Source organism: Pristiophorus japonicus, chromosome 7, assembly GCF_044704955.1.
Source record: "Pristiophorus japonicus isolate sPriJap1 chromosome 7, sPriJap1.hap1, whole genome shotgun sequence".
NCBI lineage: Eukaryota > Metazoa > Chordata > Chondrichthyes > Pristiophoridae > Pristiophorus > Pristiophorus japonicus.
In genome coordinates, this window is record NC_091983.1 from 211,626,597 (window position 1) to 211,647,047 (window position 20,451).

Below are 20,451 nucleotides of genomic sequence, written 5' to 3' on the forward strand. Positions count from 1 at the left end.
CTTGAAACCAACCGCCCAACTTAGAGGTGCTGCCACCGAGCCAAAGCTGACACTTTGCTCATATACTTAAATATAGCTGCAATTAGGTTTAATCATTCTTAGCATCTTCTAATGTGTTCTCACAAGGCATGTATCTTTTCTCAGGCAAATGAACTTACTAATGTAAGTAATTATGATCAACGGAAGCGAAGTGAAGAAAGGCGACTGACAGGCATGTCAGAACTGCTTCGGGAACTTGCTCGGAGACTAGCTAAAGAGCGTACCAAACAGAAAATGGATGACATTGATAAGTAAGATAAAGAGACTGCTGAATTAAATTGCAAAACATTTTCTAGTTCCAGCTGAATAAACCTGTTCAGACACCTGATTATGTTATTCAGCTTGGGCAGGAGACATCTGAGCGGGACCCTTGTAGTGGTTTACAATATACTAATCAGAATAGAAAAAATAAGTTCTGGGCAGTATTTATTATAAGATAAACAATGACTGCAGTATAAGGAGACAAACTGTTAAAAGGCAAGTTCAGGACTGATGCCAGGAGTTAACTTTTCATACAAAGAGTGACTAATACCTGGAGATTGTGCAGTTATTCAAGGGACAGTTGGATATTGTGATGAGGAACCTGTAGGACGAAATTGTCTCTCGCCCTGATTGGTGGGTGGTAACCTTCCGGGGCCAGGACATTTGAATTGGGCCTTAAGCCCTTCAAAGGATGCGGAGCGCTGTCTCCGGCGCTCCGCTTTCTTGGAGGGGCGCTCCCGGGGCGGCAGAACAGCACTGAGTCCAGCACTGCGCAGAGGGTGCCAGTGTTACGTAATGCATCTGCATAGCGCTGACATGCTACATGCCGCTTTCCTTCATTTAAAGGGGAGGGCTGCTTCGCACTCTGCAGGCCTGTTAGTGGTCAGCCACTGGGCCACGAGGGACACTATCGACCGGACCAATGGCCCGGCACCCAAAATGGTGTCATGGTACATCAGTCATTGAAAGTTGGCATGCAGGTACAGCAGGTGGTGAAGAAGGCAAATGGCATGTTGGCCTTCATAGTGAGAGGATTTGAGTATAGGAGCAGGAAGGTCTGACTGCAGTTGTACAGGGCCTTGGTGAGGCCACACCTTGAATATTCTGTACAGTTTTGGTCTCCTAATCTGAGGAAGGCTGCATGATGGTGGCCCAGTTGACGCGAGGGCTGCTATTGTCGGGGCGGCGCAAGAGTCGTCCGACAAAATAAAATGGTAGCCGGGGGCGCCAAAGTTGCCCCTTTTAAGGGGTGCCCCAGCGGCAGATGTCCGCTACCTTCGCGTCTCGCGAAACTGGCGTTGACATTGGCCCACGCCAGTCTCGCGCTCCTCGGGGTGCAAAGAGGTCGGCGCCGGGCGGTAAGGGTTCGGTGTGCACGGTGATGAGGTCATCGCTGGTTTGCACTGCCTGGGGTGCTAATCGCGGGGAGTGGTGCTACCGGCACAGTGTTCCCCCCCCCCCCCCCCCCCAAATCTCCCAAAGGCACTATCAGGGCTATAAAAGGGGCAATTTTGGCCCCTTGGGCTTTTCAGCTTGGTAAGGAGGAGTTTGAGAACTGATGTTCTGGAGGTATATAAGATAGTAAATGGTGTGGAAAAGGTTAATCCTGCATCTCAGAATGTGGTGGTATAATTTAAAATATATCACATGCATGCATTGTTGGACTCTGGGCTATGCATCCTTGATGGAAACCTTTTCTGACTGCAGCAAAGCCCAAGTCAAGAATTGAATCACTCGGCAAGTATTGCTAATTGATCCTTGGGCTCCGGGAGTAGCTCTCTGTGAGGAATCGTTTTCCAGGTAACTCTTGGTAAAATCTATAACTTAAGACACCCATTATTGACTTGCTTTTAAGCAGCAGCATAAGAACATAAGAACATAAGAAATACGAGTAGGAGTAGGCCATTTGGCTCCTTGAGCCTGCTCCGCCATTCAATAAGATCATGGCCTCAACTCCACTTCCCTGCCCGCTCCCCATAATCCTTGACTCTCTTTATTGTTCAAGAATCTATCTATCTACATCTTAAATATATTCAATGACCCAGCCTGCACAGCTCTCTGGGGTAGAGAATTCCCTCTGAGAGAAGAAATTCCTCCTCATTTCCATTTTAAAATGGCGACCCCTTATTCTGAAGATTAGAACCTCCACTTTTGTGCTTATCGCCCAAGAATGGGCGTTATTTCTGGCGTGGGCGGCAAAAAAGGGTTTTCAGATCGACGGCTTCTTGCCCATTCTCAAAACACCTAGTTTACATTTTTGAAAATGGGCGTTACCGTGAGCGATATCAAATGGGCGGCAGTATTTAATTTTTTTGACCTACTGCCATATAGTGTGGCCGTCCTTAGCAACGGCATGGCAACGCTCGATTCCAGCGATTCTGGAAGTCAAGGGTCACCATGACATGCGCAGAAGAGGAGACAGAGAGAGAGGGAGCTCAGAGGGACCGAAGGCGTGGCTGGGTGTGGTGTGGCTGGTTTGGGAAGAGGGAGGGAGACTGTAGAGCTTCATAGCAAGTAGGCAAACAAAAATTAGCTGTTACCAGTCACATATTTGACCGAATTTGCCCTATAATGGAGGGAGAGGAGGAGGCATCACAGCATGCTGTGGAGACTGATGCTGGAGAGAGCAGTGAGGTGGGAGAGGAGCACATTGGAGGCTGCAAAAGCGCCAGGAGGTTCTCGGACGAGGCAATTTCCTCTCTCCTGCAGGACGTCGAGTTACGCTGGGGTGATTTGACTCAGGGAGGGCATGGGAAGCTCACCCCAAAGGCCTACCAGAGGATATGGACCGAGATAGCAGAGGTGGTCTTGTCGGTGACCCACGAGGTGCTTGATGGCAACCAATGCCGCAGACGATGGAACGACCTTGTGGGATCCGCAAGAGTAAGTATTACATTGATTTACATGCACTTATGTATTTATATAATTTGATTTGTAACAGTCATGAGTGACTATCAACAGCTGTGAGGTCTTGCACTTATACTGGGAATGTTTTACTCAAAGTCTGCGGTCCCGGTGTACTTCTTTAGGTAAAGAATGATAATAATCATAATAGAAACATAGAAAATAGGTGCAGGAGGAGGCCATTCGGCCCTTCGAGCCTGCACCGCCATTCAATGAGTTCATTGTTGAACATGCAACTTCAGTACCCCATTCCTGCTTTCTCGCCATACCCCTTGATCCCCCTAGTAGTAAGGACTACATCTAACTCCTTTTTGAATATATTTAGTGAATTGGCCTCAACAACTTTCTGTGGTAGAGAATTCCACAGGTTCACCACTCTCTGGGTGAAGAAGTTTCTCCTCATCTCAGTCCTAAATGGCTTACCCCTTATCCTCAGACTGTGACCCCTGGTTCTGGACTTCCCCAACATTGGGAACATTCTTCCTTCACCTAACCTGTCTAAACCCGTCAGAATTTTAAACGTTTCTATGAGATCCCCCCTCATTCTTCTGAACTCCAGTGAATACAAGTCCAGTTGATCCAGTCTTTCTTGATATGTCAGTCCGGCCTTCCCGGGAATCAGTCTGGTGAACCTTCGCTGCACTCCCTCAATAGCAAGAATGTTCTTCCTCAAGTTAGGAGACCAAAACTGTACACAATACTCCAGGTGTGGCCTCACCAAGGCCCTGTACAACTGTAGTAACACCTCCCTGCCCCTGTACTCAAATCCCCTCGCTATGAAGGCCAACATGCCATTTGCTTTCTTAATAATCATGATTACTTCTGTAGGTTATGTGTTGTATCAGTCTCTGTGACAGTACCTAGCAATGATATCACGCAATGATCTAATGCCATGTCGTCCTGTCACCTTTTACAGAAGAAGCTATCGACAATGAGGTCCGTGCAGAGGCGAACGGGTGGGGGGCCACCAGTCCCCAGCGACATCACTGAGATGGAGGAGCGAGTACTCGCACTTGTGAAGAAGCACCCCCGGACAGCCATCTGCAGACTCTGAAGTGCTGCCACGTGAGTAAAGCTTACACCATTGCGTGATGTAAAGTCAGTAGATGCCATACCAACTCATATCCAAACAATCATATATGATAGATGATTTCTAAAAATGTCATGGAAATAATCCTGGCCGAATGAAAATCATTGCAATGCACACTGTATTGATGGTCATAAAATGTGATATCTGCGATGATTTTAAGAGCGGTGGTGCTTTTGTCGTGCATATGCTGTGTGTAGCGCTAGACTCACCTTGTCACCCTAGCACCCCCTTCTCCTCTAATAACTTCATTTGTGTCTTGCAGCGCGGCCGCAGGCAAGGCCACAGAGGCCAGAAGGTGGGGCCATGGGGCAGGAGTTGGCGGACGATCCTACTACCTCTGGTGCTGAGGAGCTCCGATTGTCACCCGTCAATCCACTGGATCCGTTCTCGATGGATGAGAGCGCGGACTTCGAAGAAGCTGCATCGCCATGCTCCAGGAGCCATTCCACCCCAAGGCCATCTAGTAGTCCTCCGGTCATTCCCGCCTCCACTCTGGAGGTGCCGGCCCCAAGCATTTCTCCACAGGGCACCCCATTTGCTCCCGGGACAGCGCCGATCCCACAGAGACTTGACATAGCATGCCTGTTCCACGAGCGCAACATGACAGCGGAGAGATGGTACAGTTGTCCAGGAGGACTGTAGACATTTGTGACCAGTTCATCGAAGCATTGGGGGGGGCATATCCTGACACCTGGCCACCATGACCGAGTACATTCTGCGCATCGCGGAGGCCCTGGATGTGATAGCCAGGAACACTGCTGCCACAGGCCTCCCAGTGGTCCCCGAGCGCAGCACTCCACCCCTAGGTTCCACACCACCACTGGGAACGACAGATGAGAGCAAGGACCAAGATCCTGCTTCTGCATCAGAAAATGTTGCCCCCTCAGCACTCCCCCGCTCCTGTACCTGTGCAACGACCACATCTGCCTTCATTCCCCCCCCCCCCCCCCCAATGAGGCACCACCTGAGGAGCTCCTCGGCCTGATGCCGTGGAGCGAGGAGGGGAAGGGGTAGAGGTGGGGAGAAGGAGGAGAGGGGGAAAGGAAAGTGAGGTGCATGTCCGCAGGTGATGGCGATGATATATCTCCATCTGGGTGTATGCAATTTGTTGCAATGTATGGGGGCTGGGGACCACGCTCCTGCTTATCTTTATTCTGTGTTGGTAGACATGTTGAACATGTGATTTATGTCAATGGTGGAAAAAGTGGGGTGTGGGGAGGGGTTGAGTGTTAATGGCTGTGATACTTATAATTGCAGACCAATGTTGGTATTAAACTTTTGTTATTGAACATAACATTGTCTCAGATAGCTGGACTGTTACACACTGGTGATTCCTTAACATGAAAGTGTTAAATACAACTTCACATCAATCAACGTAAACTTTAACAAGGTGATGGGCGCCATTAATGTCTGAGCTGTGCACACACAGCAGTGTGTCAGCGTTGTCACTCACATCAGCACTATTTCACGCAAATCTTTTCGATATCAGCTCCTCACGTAAGAGTGTGATTTAACAATGCCAGCCACACCTCTGGTCAGTTGCACTTTTTGTGGGTGTTTTTTTGGGCGAGCGATATTGTGGGCGATATGTGTGCGAGGTGATGAAATTGAAGATGGGCGATCTCCATGGCCGCTAGTTTGGGTTATTATGCTCTTTACGACAAAAAACAGTCGGCGGGCGTTAATATTGAATCTCAGCGTTAATTCCGTGAGGAAAGTAACGCTGGGCGATATTATGGGCGTTGAATTCGCCCATTCTGCTGATTCCGCCCCAAAAAAGTGGGCAGGCGGGAATATTTTTTCTCGCCGTTAAGCCCATTGGGAAAATAACGCTCGGCAATAAGGCTCCTAAAAAAACCCATCAGTTTCCATTTTGTGTCAAAATGGCCGTTATACGTCATTTCAGCGGTAAAATGGGCGTTAAGCATGCAAAAAAAATGGAGGATCTAGCCCAATGCCCCCTAGTTCGAGATTACCCCACGAGGGGAAACACCCTCTCTGCATGTACCCCGTCAAGCCCCCTCAGAATCTTATACGTTTCAAATGATGTGATGATGTCACAACAGCCTCAATATCATATAGGCAGTCCCTCGAAATTGAGGAAGACTTGCTTCCATTCCAAAAGTGAGTTCTCGGGTGACTGAACAATCCAATACGGGAATTACAGTCTCTGTCGCAGGTAGGACAGACAGAGGTTGAAGGAAAGGGTGGGTGGGGAGCCTGGTTTGCCGCACGCTCCTTCCGCGCCTGCGCTTGGTTTCTGCATGCTCTCAGCGACGAGACTCGAGGTGCGCAGCACCCTCCCGGATGCTTTTCCTCCACTTAGGCCACTTGGGCCAGGGACTCCCAGGTGTTGGTGGGGATGTTGCACTTTATCAAGGAGGCTTTGAGGGTGCCCTTGAAACGTTTCCTCTGCCCACCTGGGGCTCGCTTGCCATGTAGGGGTTCCGAGTAGAGCGCTGGCTTTGGGAGTCAATAAGACTGTATCTAAATGTGCGAATTGGAGCTTGATTTGTGGCTGTGTGACTCATAACCTGTCGAAATATCTATCCTAAATTGCTTTTACTAGGAATACAAAGAGCCAGGCTGCTGCAACGAAACAGGAAAATACGGAAGATACTGTTGATGTTGACGATGACGAGGATGAGGACGAGGACGATGATGGTGATGATGAGGATGAAGAGGAATCTGACGAAGAAGAAGATACCGCTAATCTATTCATTGCAATCAGTGACTTTGAAGCTCAGGAGGAACATGATTTGTCATTTAAGGTAAATATATTGGGCTCAATTTTCCCCAAAGCCATTTTTTGGCATACTTGAAGAGTTACGCATGTTTTTTTGGGGGCCAACTATGCCAAAAATAAATCATCCAACTTTCCCTGTTTGAATTGTTGATTTTGACGCCGCCTAGCCTATCCTTTAGCTTTGTGGGTGGAGTCTAAGATCTGTTCCAAAATGATCGGGTTGCCAGGGTAATGAGGGATACACTGGGCTGAGGCTGAAAAGTGAAATACATAACACATTCTGGCCAGCTCACAGCAACCTGCACAAGCACCTTACACATTGCAGCAGCTTACCAGCGTTAAATTATTGAAGAGTTTATGCCAAAAGTCTATCCCTATTCCCACCCTCCTGGTGCCACTCCTAACCCTGGCTGAAAGGCTTCTTTCCCCTCCTGGTGCTGCTCCTAACCCTGGACGAAAGGTCTCCCTCCTCCTGATGCCGGGTGCTGCTCCTAACCCTGGCCGAAAGGCTTCCCTTCCCTCCTGGTGCCGCTCAATATACATTAATGATTTATATGAAGGAATTGAATGTAATCTCTCCATGTTTGCAGATGATACTAAGCTGGGTGGCAGTGTGAGCTGTGAGGAAGATGCTAAGAGGTTGCAGGGTGACTTGGACAGGTTAGGTGAGTGGGCAAATGCATGGCAGATGCAGTATAATGTGGATAAATGTGAGGTTATCCACTTTGGGGGCAAAAACAGGAAGGCAGAATATTATCTGAATGGTGATAGATTAGGAAAAGGGGAGGTGCAACAGGACCTGGGTGTCATGGTACATCAGTCATTGAAAGTTGGCATGCAGGTACAGCAGGTGGTGAAGAAGGCAAATGGCATGTTGGCCTTCATAGTGAGAGGATTTGAGTATAGGAGCAGGAAGGTCTGACTGCAGTTGTACAGGGCCTTGGTGAGGCCACACCTTGAATATTCTGTACAGTTTTGGTCTCCTAATCTGAGGAAGGACATTCTTGCTGTTGAGGGAGTGCAGCGAAGGTTCACCAGACTGATTCCTGAGATGGCAGGACTGACATATGAGGAGAGACTGGATTGACTAGGCTTATATTCACTGGAATTTAGAAGAATGAGGGGATCTCATAGAATCACATAAAATTCTGACGGGATTGGACAGGTTGGATGCAGGAAGAATGTTCCCAATGTTGGGGAAGTCCAGAACCAGAGGTCACAGTCTAAGGATAAGGGGTAAGCCATTTAGGACCGAGATGAGGAGAAACTTCTTCACTCAAGAGAATTGTGAACCTGTGGAATTCTCTACCACAGCAAGTTGTTGAGGCCAGTTTGTTAGATATATTCAAAAGGGAGTCAGATGTGGCCCTTACGGCTAAAGGGATCAAGGGGTATGGAGAGAAAGCAGGAATGGTGTACTGAAGTTGCATGATCAGCAATGATCATATTGAATGGTGGTGCAGTTACGAAGGGCCGAATAGCCTACTCCTGCACCTATTTTCTCTGTTTCTATGCTCCTAACCCTCGCCAAAAGGTTTCTCTCCTCTCCAGGTGCTGGCTGCCGCTCCTTGCCCTTGCCGGAAGACCTCCCTCCCCCATCTTCCTCGCCCCTCTCTCCTCTCCCCCCCCCCCCCCCCCCCCTCCCTCCCCCTCTCTCCGTATCTGCTGCTGCAGTCCGGACCGTGGAACTGGATCTTCTCCGCTGATTCTCTTACTTGCGCTGATTTTGTTAACTGCCCAGAAGAATTTTCCAGCGTGGTCACATACGCTGTCCTAAGAAAAATTGGAGTAAATTGGAACTGGCCAAACTTGCTTAAATGGCCAGAATTGCCGCGAGTGGCAGGTTACTCCCCCAATGAAGTAAAAAAAATCGTAGCCTAAAAAAATCCTACTTTAGTGAATTATGCTAGCGCAGAAACTTTGGGGAGGTTTTAATTTACTCCAAAAAAAAACGGTGCACGTCAAAAAAGTGGTGCAGATAATTGGGGAAAATTGAACCCATTATGTTATTGAAGAGAAAAATATTGGAATATTGTATTTTGACCTTATGGAAACATAGGGCAACTTTATAGTTTGGCACTGTCTGTCTGCCCCTTAACACTAAATTGTAATTTCAGTGAGAAATCTCACTCCACTTTTTCCTAACTAAAAAGGACTGTTGAATTGGATGTCAGCTCTTGTATGAATCTCAAAGGATCATTACACCTATACAATATAGGACATGGCAGGACAGTTAAAGAACCTTGCTTCCAGAGACTCCTTCAAGCCTTTTACAGATTAACTGGGTGAAAAGAATTAAAATCAACTTCAGCTCTGATTATTCAAAAGTTTTGTTTAAGTTGTGCTGATGGCAGGCAGCATTGAGGGATAAAGTTATTGGGCCCAGTGGTATGTCTGAAATCATTTAATATATAGCTGAAGCACTGTGGTTAGTAACAGTAGCTCACTAGATAGCAACTGGGAGTGGAAAATCTGGCTGATTTTCTTATTCTTTTTGCTTTCCCCTCCACAGCCCAGGAACAGTAATGCAAATTGTACCATTCCCACAGCCACTCTAGTTCAGATCAATTAACTCAGCACAGACCAGATATGAATTCTGGGGGCCGAAATTCAGGGTCTCAAAGAGACCCGTTAATGCCTGTTTGCGGTGGCCATTCCTAAAAATTGAATGGCCGTTGCTCTGGGGTCAACTGCCAACCTGACCTCAATTCAAGTCAGGGATTTTTCGGTCTGGACCCCGTCCCGTCCGAGTGGTTGCACCGCCAATTTTTTTTCAATAAAAATACTTCCTATCGATATTCAGCTGAACTTGTCGATACCCCGCTACGTGGTGCCCCCGACAGGATTTTCTGCCGGTGCCTCATCTCCGCACTGAGTGCGGCCCAGCTTGCCGATTGGCTGGCAAAATACTGTCCCCGGATTCGGCAGGGCAGCCTGGTACTCCCTCTTGTGTGCCAGGCTGCTGACCCGACCGAAACCCTCCTTGGGTGGCCCAGTGACCGAAGATAAAAAAAAATGATAGAATCTCTCCCCTTTAACGCACACACGCTGTGAAGTCATCACGACTCCACTGCTGATTGACAGCGGCGGAGGCCCCGACCGACCCATTTTCAGCCAGTCAGCCTGGCTTTGATTCTAAGGCCCGCCCCCATTATGATCCATTTCTTGTGCGACTTTGAAAAAATGTCAAAGTCCTGAAAATGGCTCTACTTATCGTGCCAAGAATTCCAGTGGTAAGTACCACTCTAAAAATCATAGGTGCGCCAGCTTCCTGGCACTCCTGAATTTAGACCCCTGAGATCTTCCTGGTCTGTGTGATTGTGTGTCATTTAGTCATGGAAGCACAGCGAAGACCTGAGGCTATTTAAAAAAAAAAAGACATTTCAAAATAGAAATATAAATTGCATCCCAGCTAATCATAATTCTTTGCAATATTTTGATTTTAAATTATGGCCCTGTTAGAATCATAGAATCTTACAGCAGAGAAAGGCCATTTGGCCCGTCGTGCCTGTGCCAGTTCTTTGGCAGAGCTATCCAATTAGTCCCACTGCCCGCGCTTTTTCCCCATAGCTCTGCAATTTTCTCTCTTTTCAAGTAGTTTCCAATTCCCTGTTGAAAATTGAATCTGCTTCCAGCACCCTTTCAGGCAGTGCATTTTAGATAATTATAACTCACTGTGTTCAATTTTTTTTCTCCTCTCACCTCTGGCCCTTTTGCCAATCTGGGGCCTCAACTATTTACAATTTATATTAATGACTTGGATGAAGGGACCGAGTGTAACGTACCACATTTTCTGATGATACAAAGATAGAAGGGGAAGCAAGTTGTGAGGGTGACGCAAAGAATCTACAAAGGGATATAGATAGGCTCAGTGAGTGGGCAAAAATTTGGCAGATGGACTGTAATGTGGGAAAATATGAGGATATCCACTTTGGAAGGAAAAATAAAAAAGCAAATTTTTATTTAAATGGGGAGTGATTACAAAATGCTGTCGTACAGAGGGATCTGGGGGTTATTGTGCATGAAACGCAAAAAAATAGTATGCAGGTACAGCAAGTAATCAGGAAGGCAAATAGAATGCTGGCCTTTATTGCAAACAGGATGGAGTATAAAAGTAGGGAAGTCCTGCTCCAACTGTACAGGGCGTTGCTAAGACCTCACCTGGAGTACTGCGTACAGTTTTGGTCTCATTTAAGGAAGGATACTTGCATTGGAGGTAGTTCGGAGAAGGTTCATGAGGTTGATTCCTGAGATGAAGGGGTTGTCCTATGAAGAAAGGTTGAGCAGGTTAGACCTATACTCCTTGGAGTTTAGAAGAATGAGAGGCGATCTTATTGAAACGTATAAGATTCTGAGGGGGCTTGATAGGGTAGATGCAGAGAGGATGTTTCCCCTCATGGGGAAATCTAGAACTTGGGGGCATAGTTTCAGAATAAGGGGTTGCCTATTTAAAACAGAAATGAGGAGGAATTTATTTTCTCAGAGGGTCGTGAATCTTTCGAAATCTCTACCTCAGAGCTGTGGAGGCTGGGTCATTGAATATATTTAAGGTGGAGATAGACAGATTTTTGAATGATAAGGGAGTCGAGGGTTATGGGGTGCAGGCAGGGAAGTGGAGTTGAGGCCAGGATCAGATCAGCCATGATCTTATTGAATGGCGCAGCAGGCTCGAGGGGTCAAATAGCCTACTCCTGCTCCTATTTCTTATGTTCTTATGTTCAGTGAGACAAAAAGGCATTATAAGAACAAAACTATGTAGAAAAGGCATGTCAGGTAATGAAATGGGAAAGAAAAATCTTCCAAGATGGAGGGAAATGAAGCGGAAGATATATGAGAGAAATGGGCAAGAAAATAATTTAAATTTTTAACACTTACAATTTCTTTAATGGGTCTTGTCATATATCTTACGCTATATTTGTAAGTCACAGAGCCAAAAGAAGTTCACACAGATCCTAAAATGAGACCATCATGAGATGTTACCTCTGCAAATTAAAAGAACCTTAATCGACTGAAATAATACTCAGACTGTTTAAAATTAAACCCAGTTTATTTGCTCATTGTACAGTTTAATTGTTTTCTTGCTTTGATCTAATGTTGCAGAAAAGTGAAATTTTAACAATTCTTAATGAAAAACCTGATGGCTGGTGGCTCGGAGAAAATGCTCAGGGAATTCAAGGTCTGGTCCCTAAAACGTATTTACAGGTTAGTAGTCTTTTACCACTCAGATTTCTAGTATATTTTGTACAGTAGTTGTGGCCTCTAGAGCAGCATTATAATACTTTTTCCACAAAACAACTTTGACACTATAGAAAGGAAAAAAGCTACCTGTATCCTCACAGCTTTCGAAAAGCCTCAAAGTATTTCACATGGCAATTACATTGATGAGGAGTGCACTGACTTATGCAGGGAAGCAGGGTAGCCATTCTGCACCAACAACATCCCATTAATAACTGAGATGAGTGACCGGTTAATCTGTCTTTTGGTGGTGCTTGCTGAGGTGGAATATTGACTAGAGAACCAGTCGAACTCCCTGCTCTTCTTTGAGTAGGGCCATGGGATCTTTAACTTCCACAAGAACAGGCAGAAATGGTTTAGTATCTCATCCGAAGGGCGGATCAGAACAGGTTCCCATGTGCTCCACAGGAGCAGCGAACAAACCACACCAAGCACAAACTGTAAAATAAACACCACAGACAAGGATTAACACATTCTTACAAGCTTCTACTTTTTTGGCATGCTGCTTTTGCCCAGTTTGCTCTCCATCTCCAAATCTGGTTCTCCTAACTGAGCTCAATCCTTTCCATTTTTCTTCTGCTGTCACTAATTTTATTTAGTTGCTTCAAATATTTGTCTCTCTTTCCTTCCACCTGCCCAACCTCCATATTTATCTTTCTGTCTGATTTCTCCTATATCTTGGTTTCTTTCTGATCTATTCGCTATCTTACTTTACTTCTTTTCTCTCTACCACCTCTGATGCACATTAGCATCCCATACACCACAAGCATATCCACGCAGTGATCGGCTAAGTTCCACGCAGTCATCTGCAAACTCCCGCGAAGGCCATTCACCAGCTTTTACATTGTAGATACCACGCATGCGGAAAAATTTGAATGGGCTGCGCAGTGGGGGAACGTTGATTATCATGTAACCTCATGTGAAATATCCTGTGTCAATGTAGAACAAGTTAGCGCTTTTCTGTGAACAGATTAAAATAAAGCAAAAGTAATGATAGAATAACTTGTGGAGCAGCCATTTTGCTCGCACAAATATAATTTCAGACAGTGGGACCTGTGTGCTATCTTCTGTAGGCACTGTATGTAATGCTATTTGAAGTATTTCTATTTCGTATCGCTGTATTTTCAGTTTGTGATGCCCTTGCTTATTTTTTTAATGTTACCTGTAAAATCAATGATAAATTACTAGTGGATAATTATTCACATTTGCACTGTTGAGTTAATAACTGGGCCACTTCAGATAATATAAGGAATGAAGTTACATTGTATGAATGTTAGCTACAAATGTGCTCACAAGAAATTCTTTGGTCTTGTTTAAAATAAAATACAAACGCGTTAAGGGGCCGAAATTGCCCCTTTGCTCAAGGCTCATTAGTGCATACCGGAGACGTTAACGGGACGCTAAAGGGTTTTCGCCCGAGCGCGGCGCCCATAATGCTCACCCCTGGAATTGCCCCTAGGGGTCGGTGGCCGGAAAGGGATTGCGCTGTGCCCCGGCAATGATGTCATTGCTGGGCGCACTGACCCTTTATTGCCCCGCGCTAACTCCTTTGCGCCCTGTGGGAGAAATTGCCCCGCAGGAGCGAGGTTGGAGCGGGGCGATGCCACCGACAGCAAGGGGCGGGCCTTGCACCACGGCTGGCATTTTTTTTTTGTTGGACAACTTTCCAGTTGGGCCAACAATGGCAGCCACTGGTGCGGCTAGGCCACCAGCGTGCAGCCCTGCGACCCCTCTTGGGTGCTGGGCAACTGGCCCGGCCAACACCTTCCCTGGTGGCCCAGTGGGCGGCACTGAAGTTGCTGCTCCGATCACAGCGGCCCTCCTTTTTAAGAGCTGGCAGTGCTATCTGCGTCTTTCAGTTCGTGCCAGCAGTTCAGCTGTTTGACAGTTAATTTTGGGAGGAATTTATTTTAAATTCAGAGCTGTTCCTTGGACTATTCAAAGGTTTGGCTATGGGCTAGGTGTTAAACAACTTCCCCCGCCCCCCACAACCCCCCACCGCCTCCAATCAGCTGAGGGTGTCTTTGCAACAGTAGACTTCTTTTAAATCAGCATTCAAAACCCTTCACCCTGCTTAACTTTAACATTTGATTTCGATGAGATTAACGTGTGAAATATTAGTCCATTGAAAAAAATGAAAATTCATAGGGCCCGAATTTGATCAACCTTCCACCGCTTTTTCGGCGCTCTCCCCTCTGAGCAAGTTTGCTGAGGCCCTCACGCCGGCGGTTTGAAAGGACCGCTGGGGAGCGTCCGCTGGCGTGCACCGGTGCGCAACGCCGAAAAAAGTCCTCCCACCCGAGATTCATCCCAGCGGTCCTCCGCTCCAGCGGGAGAAAAGACCGCCACTGGTGGAAGCAGGTCTTACCTGGACGGATGGTATGAAGACCTGCAAGAAAATATCAGTGAGATGTTTTGTTTTAATTCTGGTTGAAAGAGCCCTCTGAAGGTTTTGTTTTTTATTTGTTGAACATTTTTTTTTGTGTTCTCTCCTCCCTGGGCTTTGACTCCGGCCTCGGTGTTACTTTGTCGAGGATTGCATTTGCCGCCCAGAATCCGACCTGCCGCCCAGAATCGGCGTGTAACTCCCATTTTTTCCACTGGGCGGTTTTTCCCCCATTTTTTCCCCAAACTTCCGCCCAAAGTACCATCAGGATCTTAGCGGTCTTTTCCACGGTAAATGGGTGGAACTTAGGTTTGACCAAATTTGGGCCCATTGTGGTTTGATTTAACATATAAGTTTAGAATTTAGTGGAAAAAAATAGCTTGCAGTAAAATTGCACTCAGATTTCCAAATAAGATTGCTTTGGAGAAAAATTACTTACAAAATTTTTTGTCTAGAACTTTCTATCGAGCTACTAAGTTATTTAATTACCTCTGTTTAATGCTCTGGTGAACATGCTTGTATTAAATTCCTATCTATGGAATGCAGTGAAATGATAGAGAGGGAAGATAGATTATGAAAGCAAACTAGCACGAAATATAAAAACAGATAGTAAGAGTTTTTACAGGTACATAAAACGGAAAAGAGTGACTAAAGTAAATGTTAGTCCCCTAGAAGATGAGACTGCGGAATTAATAATGGAGAACAGAGAAACGGCAGAGACATTGAACAAATATTTTGTATTGGTCTTCACGGTAGAAGACACTAAAAACATTCCAATAGTGGATAATCAAGGGGCTATAGGGAGGGAGGAACTTAATACAACCACTATCACTAAAGAGATAGTATTCGGTAAAATAATGGGACTAAAGGCGGACAAGTCCCCTGGACCTGATGGCTTACATCCTAGGGTCTGAAGAGAAGTGGCCGCAGAGATAGTGGATGCATTGGTTGTAATATACCAAAATTCCCTGGATTCTGGGGCGGTCCCAGTGGTTTGGAACGCTCCTATTTTTAAAAAAAGGAGGCAGACAAAAAGCAGGAAACTATAGACCGGTTAGCATAACATCTGTCGTTGGGAAAATGCTGGAGTCCATTATTAAGGAAGCAGTAGCGGGAGATTTGAAAAGCATAACTCAATCAAGCAGAGTCAGCACAGTTTTATGAAAGGGAGATCATGTTTGACAAATTTGCTGGAGTTCTTTGAGGTGGTAATGAGCAGGGTGGATAAGGGGGAACCAGTGGATGTGATGTATTTGGATTTCCAGAAGGCATTCGATAAGGTGCCACATAAAAGGTTACTGCACAAGATAAAAGTTCACGGGGTTGGGGGTAATATATTAGCATAGATAGAGAATTGGCTAACTAACAGAAAACAGAGTCGGGATAAATGGGTAATTTTCCAGTTGGCAAACAATGACTAGTGGGGCGCCGCAGGGATCGGTGCTGGTCCTCAACTATTTACAATCCATATTAATGACTTGGATGAAGGGACCGAGTGTAATGTAGCCAAGTTTGCTAATGATACAAAGATGGGTGGGAAAGCAAATTGTGAGGAGGACACAAAAAATCTGCAAAAGGATATAGACAGGCTAAGTGAGTGGGCAAAAAATTGGCAGATGGAGTATAATGTGGGAAACTATGAGGTTATCCACTTTGGCAAAAAAAAATGAAAAGCAAATTATTATTTAAATGGAGAAAAATTGCAAAGTGCTGCAGTACAGACGGACCTGGGGTCCTTGTGCATGAAACACAAAAAGTTAATACACAGGTAAAGCAAGTAATCAGTAAGGCAAATGGAATGTTGGCCTTTATTGCAAGGGGGATAGAGTATAAAAGCAGAGAAGTCCTGCTACAACTGTACAGGGTATTGGTGAGGCCACACCTGGAGTGCTGCGTACAGTTTTGGTCTCCGTATTTAAGGAAGGATATATTTGCATTGGAGGCTGTTCAGAGAAGGTTCACTAGGTTGATTCTGGAGATGAGGGGGTTGACCTATGACGATAGGTTGAGTAGGTTGGACCAATACACATTGGAGTTCAGAAGAATGAGAGGTGATCTTATCGAAACATATAAGATAATGAGGGGGCTCGACAAGGTGGATGCAGAGAGGATATTTCCACTCATAGGGGAAACTAAAACTAGGGGACATAGTCTCAGAATAAGGGACTGCCCATTTAAAACTGAGATGAGGAGGAATTTTTTCTCTCAGATGGTTGTAAATCTATGGAATTCTCTGCCCCAGAGAGCTGTGGAGGCTGGGGCATTGAATATATTTAAGGCAGAGATAGACAGATTTTTGAGTGATAAGGGAATAAAGGGTTATGGGGAGCAGGCAGGGAAGTGGAGCTGAGTCCATGATCAGATCAGCCATCATCTTATTAAATGGCGGAGCAGGCCCGAGGGGACATTTGGCCTACTCCTGCTCCTATTTCTTATGTTCTTATGAAATAAATGCCGAGATGGTGCAGTAGTGCTGGTGCACAGCCCTTTCATGTGCTAAACTCCAGTCAGACTGATTGATGCAACAAATTCCTTGCTAGATGAAAGAGTTTGCATTTCAGACTTGATCTGGTTTGCTGCAAGTCTACAATACAAAATTTTCAGGCTCATTTGCATAATCTACAAAAATAGCTGGTGTTGTATTGGAAATATTCACGCTGGTACCTTTTTGGAATGTAAAAGGTACATTGGAGTGAAATTGAAGGAGCTTCACTGTGCTTCTAGCCGGAACTGTCTCGAAGCTGAGAGGGGTGTATGTATACTGACACTAAATTCTAAGGGCCCAAGTTTCCACATGATTTGCGCCTAATTTTTAGGAGCAACTGGTGGAGAACGGACTATCTTAGAAATCGCAATTCTCCACATTTTTTTTCTGCAGTTCTAGTCAGGTAGAACAGTTCCACTTTGGAACAGAATTTTTTCTTCAAAAGGGGGCGTGTCCGGCCACTGACGCCTGATTTGAAAGTTTCCACAGTGAAAACGTACTCCAAACTAAGTTAGAATGGAGCAAGTGAAGATTTTTGTAGAACTGAAAAAACCTTGTCTACACATTAAAAAATCAGGCGCAGGTTACAAATTAGGCGTCCAGAACGAGGTGGGGGGGGGGAAGGGAAGTCATTAAATTCTATAATAAATCCTTATTTATACTTCTACAAATATTATACAAATAAATCCAACCTGAATAAACATTTATAAGCAAAGAAAAGATTAAATAAACCATCTTCCTACCTGTGTGAAAGTGCTTCAGCCAGGGAGAATGCTGCAGGCGTTCGTTTCCGCGGGGGGGGAGGAGAAAGCCATTCGTTCCCGCGGGGGGGGGGGGGGGGAGGAGAAAGCCATTTGTTCCCGCGGGGGGGGGGAGGAGAAAACCGTTTGTTCCCGCGGGGAGGGGGAGGGAAATGGCTGCCTCAACTTTCTGAGGCTTCCTGCAGCCTTCTCAGTGCTGATGTGCTGATGGCAATGTGCTTTTATTAAAAAATGTTCAAAAATTAAACAGCTACAAAGAACTACAAAAATGGCCGAGTGCCAATGTTTCCTTCACACTGCGCGAACGCTTCAACGCGCACGCGCAGCGTTGCCGGCAGGAAAAAAACGAATTTAAATGGTACCCGCACCCTCCCACTTACAAAATTGGCGCAAGTGTAGGCTCCGCGCCAAACAGACAAGGAGCTGCAGGGCGCTCCAGAATCACGCGTTTCTTTTCTGGCGCCGTTTTAGGCGCAAAAAACGGGCGCCCAGCTCGGAGGGGCGCCCGTTTTTTATCGTGTGGAAACTTGGGCCCTAAGAGTGGAATCGTGTCTCCTTGATTTGTGCAAAAATCGATCAAAAAAATAAATAAAAAATACAATACATCAAAAAGCCTTAAAGATTGTTGTATAGATTTTATAATAAAGTATGTATGTATTGCACTGTAAGGCAATTGATTTTTCATCATTCGAATCCATGCAGAACTGGCATTTTTACTGTCTGCAGGACCTTTATTGCAAAAATGAGGTAATTGGATAAGAATTCCCATTACTGGCCAAGCCAAGAAATTTACAGGATATGTTGAAGGATTTTGTGCTGTGCCATATCACTGCCTTGTGTATAAAACGAGCATTTTTTGATGCTTTTAGCATCACAGCTAGAAAAAATTACTTTGAAGGTGATATCCCCCCACCCCGCCATGGGAAATAAGTTGCTATTGGTTTTCCAAGAACATAAGAACATAAGAATTAGGAGTAAGCCACACGGCCTCGCCGCCATTTAATACGACCATGGCTGATCCGATCATGGACTCAGGTCCACTTCCCTGCCCGCTCCCCATAACCCCTTAATCCCATATCGTTTAAGAAACTGTCTATCTTTGTCTTAAATTTATTCAATGTCCCGGCTTCCACAGCTCTCTGAGGCAGCAAATTCCACAGATTTACAACCCTCCGAGAGAAGAAATTCCTCCTCATCTCGGTTTTAAATGGACGACCCCTCATTCTAAGATTATGCCCCCTAGTTCTAATCTCTCCCATCAGTGGACACATCCTCTCTGCTTCCACCTTGTCAAGCCCCTTCATAATCTTATACGTTTCGATAAGATCACCTCTCATTCTTCTGAATTCCAATGAGTAACATAGAAACATATAAAATAGGAGCAGTAGTAGGCCAGTCTGCACCACCATTCAATATGATCATGGCTGATCCTCTATCTCAACATCACATTCCCGCTTTTTCCCCATACCCCTTGATGCTTTTTGTTTCGAGAAATCTATCTATCCCTCTTAAATATATTCAGTGACTTGGCCTCCACAGCCTTCTGTGATAGAGAATTCCACAGGTTCACCACCCTCTGAGTGAAACAATTTCTCCTCATCCTGGTCCTAAATTTCCTACCCCGTATCCTGAGACTGTGACCCCTTGTTCTAGACTTCCCAGCCAGGGGAAACATCCTCCCCGCATCCAATCTGTCCAACCCCGTCAGAATTTTATATGTTTCAATGAGATCCCCTCTCATTCTTCTAAACTCAAGTGAATACAGGCCTAGTCGATCCAATCTCTCCTCATACGACAGTTCTGCCATCCCAGGAATCGGACTGGTGAGCCTTTGCTGCACTCCATCTATGGCAAGTATATCCTTTCTTGGGTAAGGAGACCAAAACTGCACACAATACTCCAGATGCCCTGTATAACTGTAGCAAGACATCCTTGCTCCTGTACTCAAATCCTCTTGCAATGAAGGCCAACGTACCATTTGCCTTCCTAACTGCACCTGCATGTTTGCTTTCAATGGGCCCAAGTTTGCCCCCACGGAGAACTGTGCATCTCCGTGTGGTGCGCCGACTTTTTAGAACAGAAACGGCGCCTATTCTTTACCTTGGTATTCTCCCCTCCGTCCGGTCCTTGGCGCAGCGCAGCAGAACGCGTGGAGGGCGGAGCCAGATCCCGGCGCTGAAAACAGTGTCGGGACCTCTGCACATGCACGCTAGAGTGTGCACGCATGTGCAGTAGCTCCAGGCACCCAAGGCAGCGTGGGAGGGGCCCGAAGCACGCCGCCCCTAGCCCTGGACGAATGGGCTCACTGGGTGAAGATCGGACTCCGGCCTCCCTCCCTCCCTCCCATTCAACTCCCTCTTCCCCCTCCCGTTCAGCTCCCGCGCCCCACCCCCTCCCGTTCAGCCATTCCCCCTCCTCTCCCTCCCTCCCTCCACATCATCGGCGGCGGGGCTCGCCCGCCCTACCTTTGCTGGGGGTGGGCCCCGCCCGAAGTCCTCCGTGGGAGCCGGCGGGGGGCGATGGCAGTGTGGCCCGCTCAGTCTCTCCCCTCCCCCACCCCGTTCAGCCCCCCTCCCCCCCCCACCCCCCCGTTCAGCCCCCATCCCTACCCGTTCAACCCCTCTCCTCTCCCCCCCTCCCCCTCCCTCCTCTCCCTTCTCCCTCCTCTCCCTTCTCCCTCCCTCCTCTCCCTTCTCCCTCCCTCCTCTCCCTTCTCCCCCCATCCTCTCCCCTCCCCCCATCCTCTCCCCCTCCCCTCCTCTCCCCTCGTCTCCCGTCTCCCCTTTCCTCTCCCTCCCACTCCTCTCTCCTCTCTCCCCCCTT

General features: G+C 46.5%; 1 protein-coding gene and 1 long non-coding RNA gene across 4 annotated transcripts in view; both read left to right on the forward strand.

The window, feature by feature from the left end:
- The window catches only part of nphp1 (nephronophthisis 1), a 155,886-nt gene that overhangs the window by 34,061 nt on the left and 101,374 nt on the right, over positions 1-20,451 (forward strand). For all 3 annotated transcript variants that reach the window (XM_070885764.1, XM_070885763.1, XM_070885761.1), the window contains exons 4-6: positions 145-290; positions 6,585-6,786; positions 11,862-11,963. In XM_070885764.1, coding sequence (XP_070741865.1) covers positions 145-290; positions 6,585-6,786; positions 11,862-11,963 — 450 coding nt within the window. The remainder of the gene's footprint in view (positions 1-144; positions 291-6,584; positions 6,787-11,861; positions 11,964-20,451) is intronic.
- On the forward strand, positions 2,551-4,780 carry LOC139267442 (uncharacterized). Its single transcript, XR_011593909.1, has 3 exons — positions 2,551-2,904; positions 3,842-3,990; positions 4,278-4,780. It is a non-coding gene; the product is annotated as an uncharacterized lncRNA (long non-coding RNA).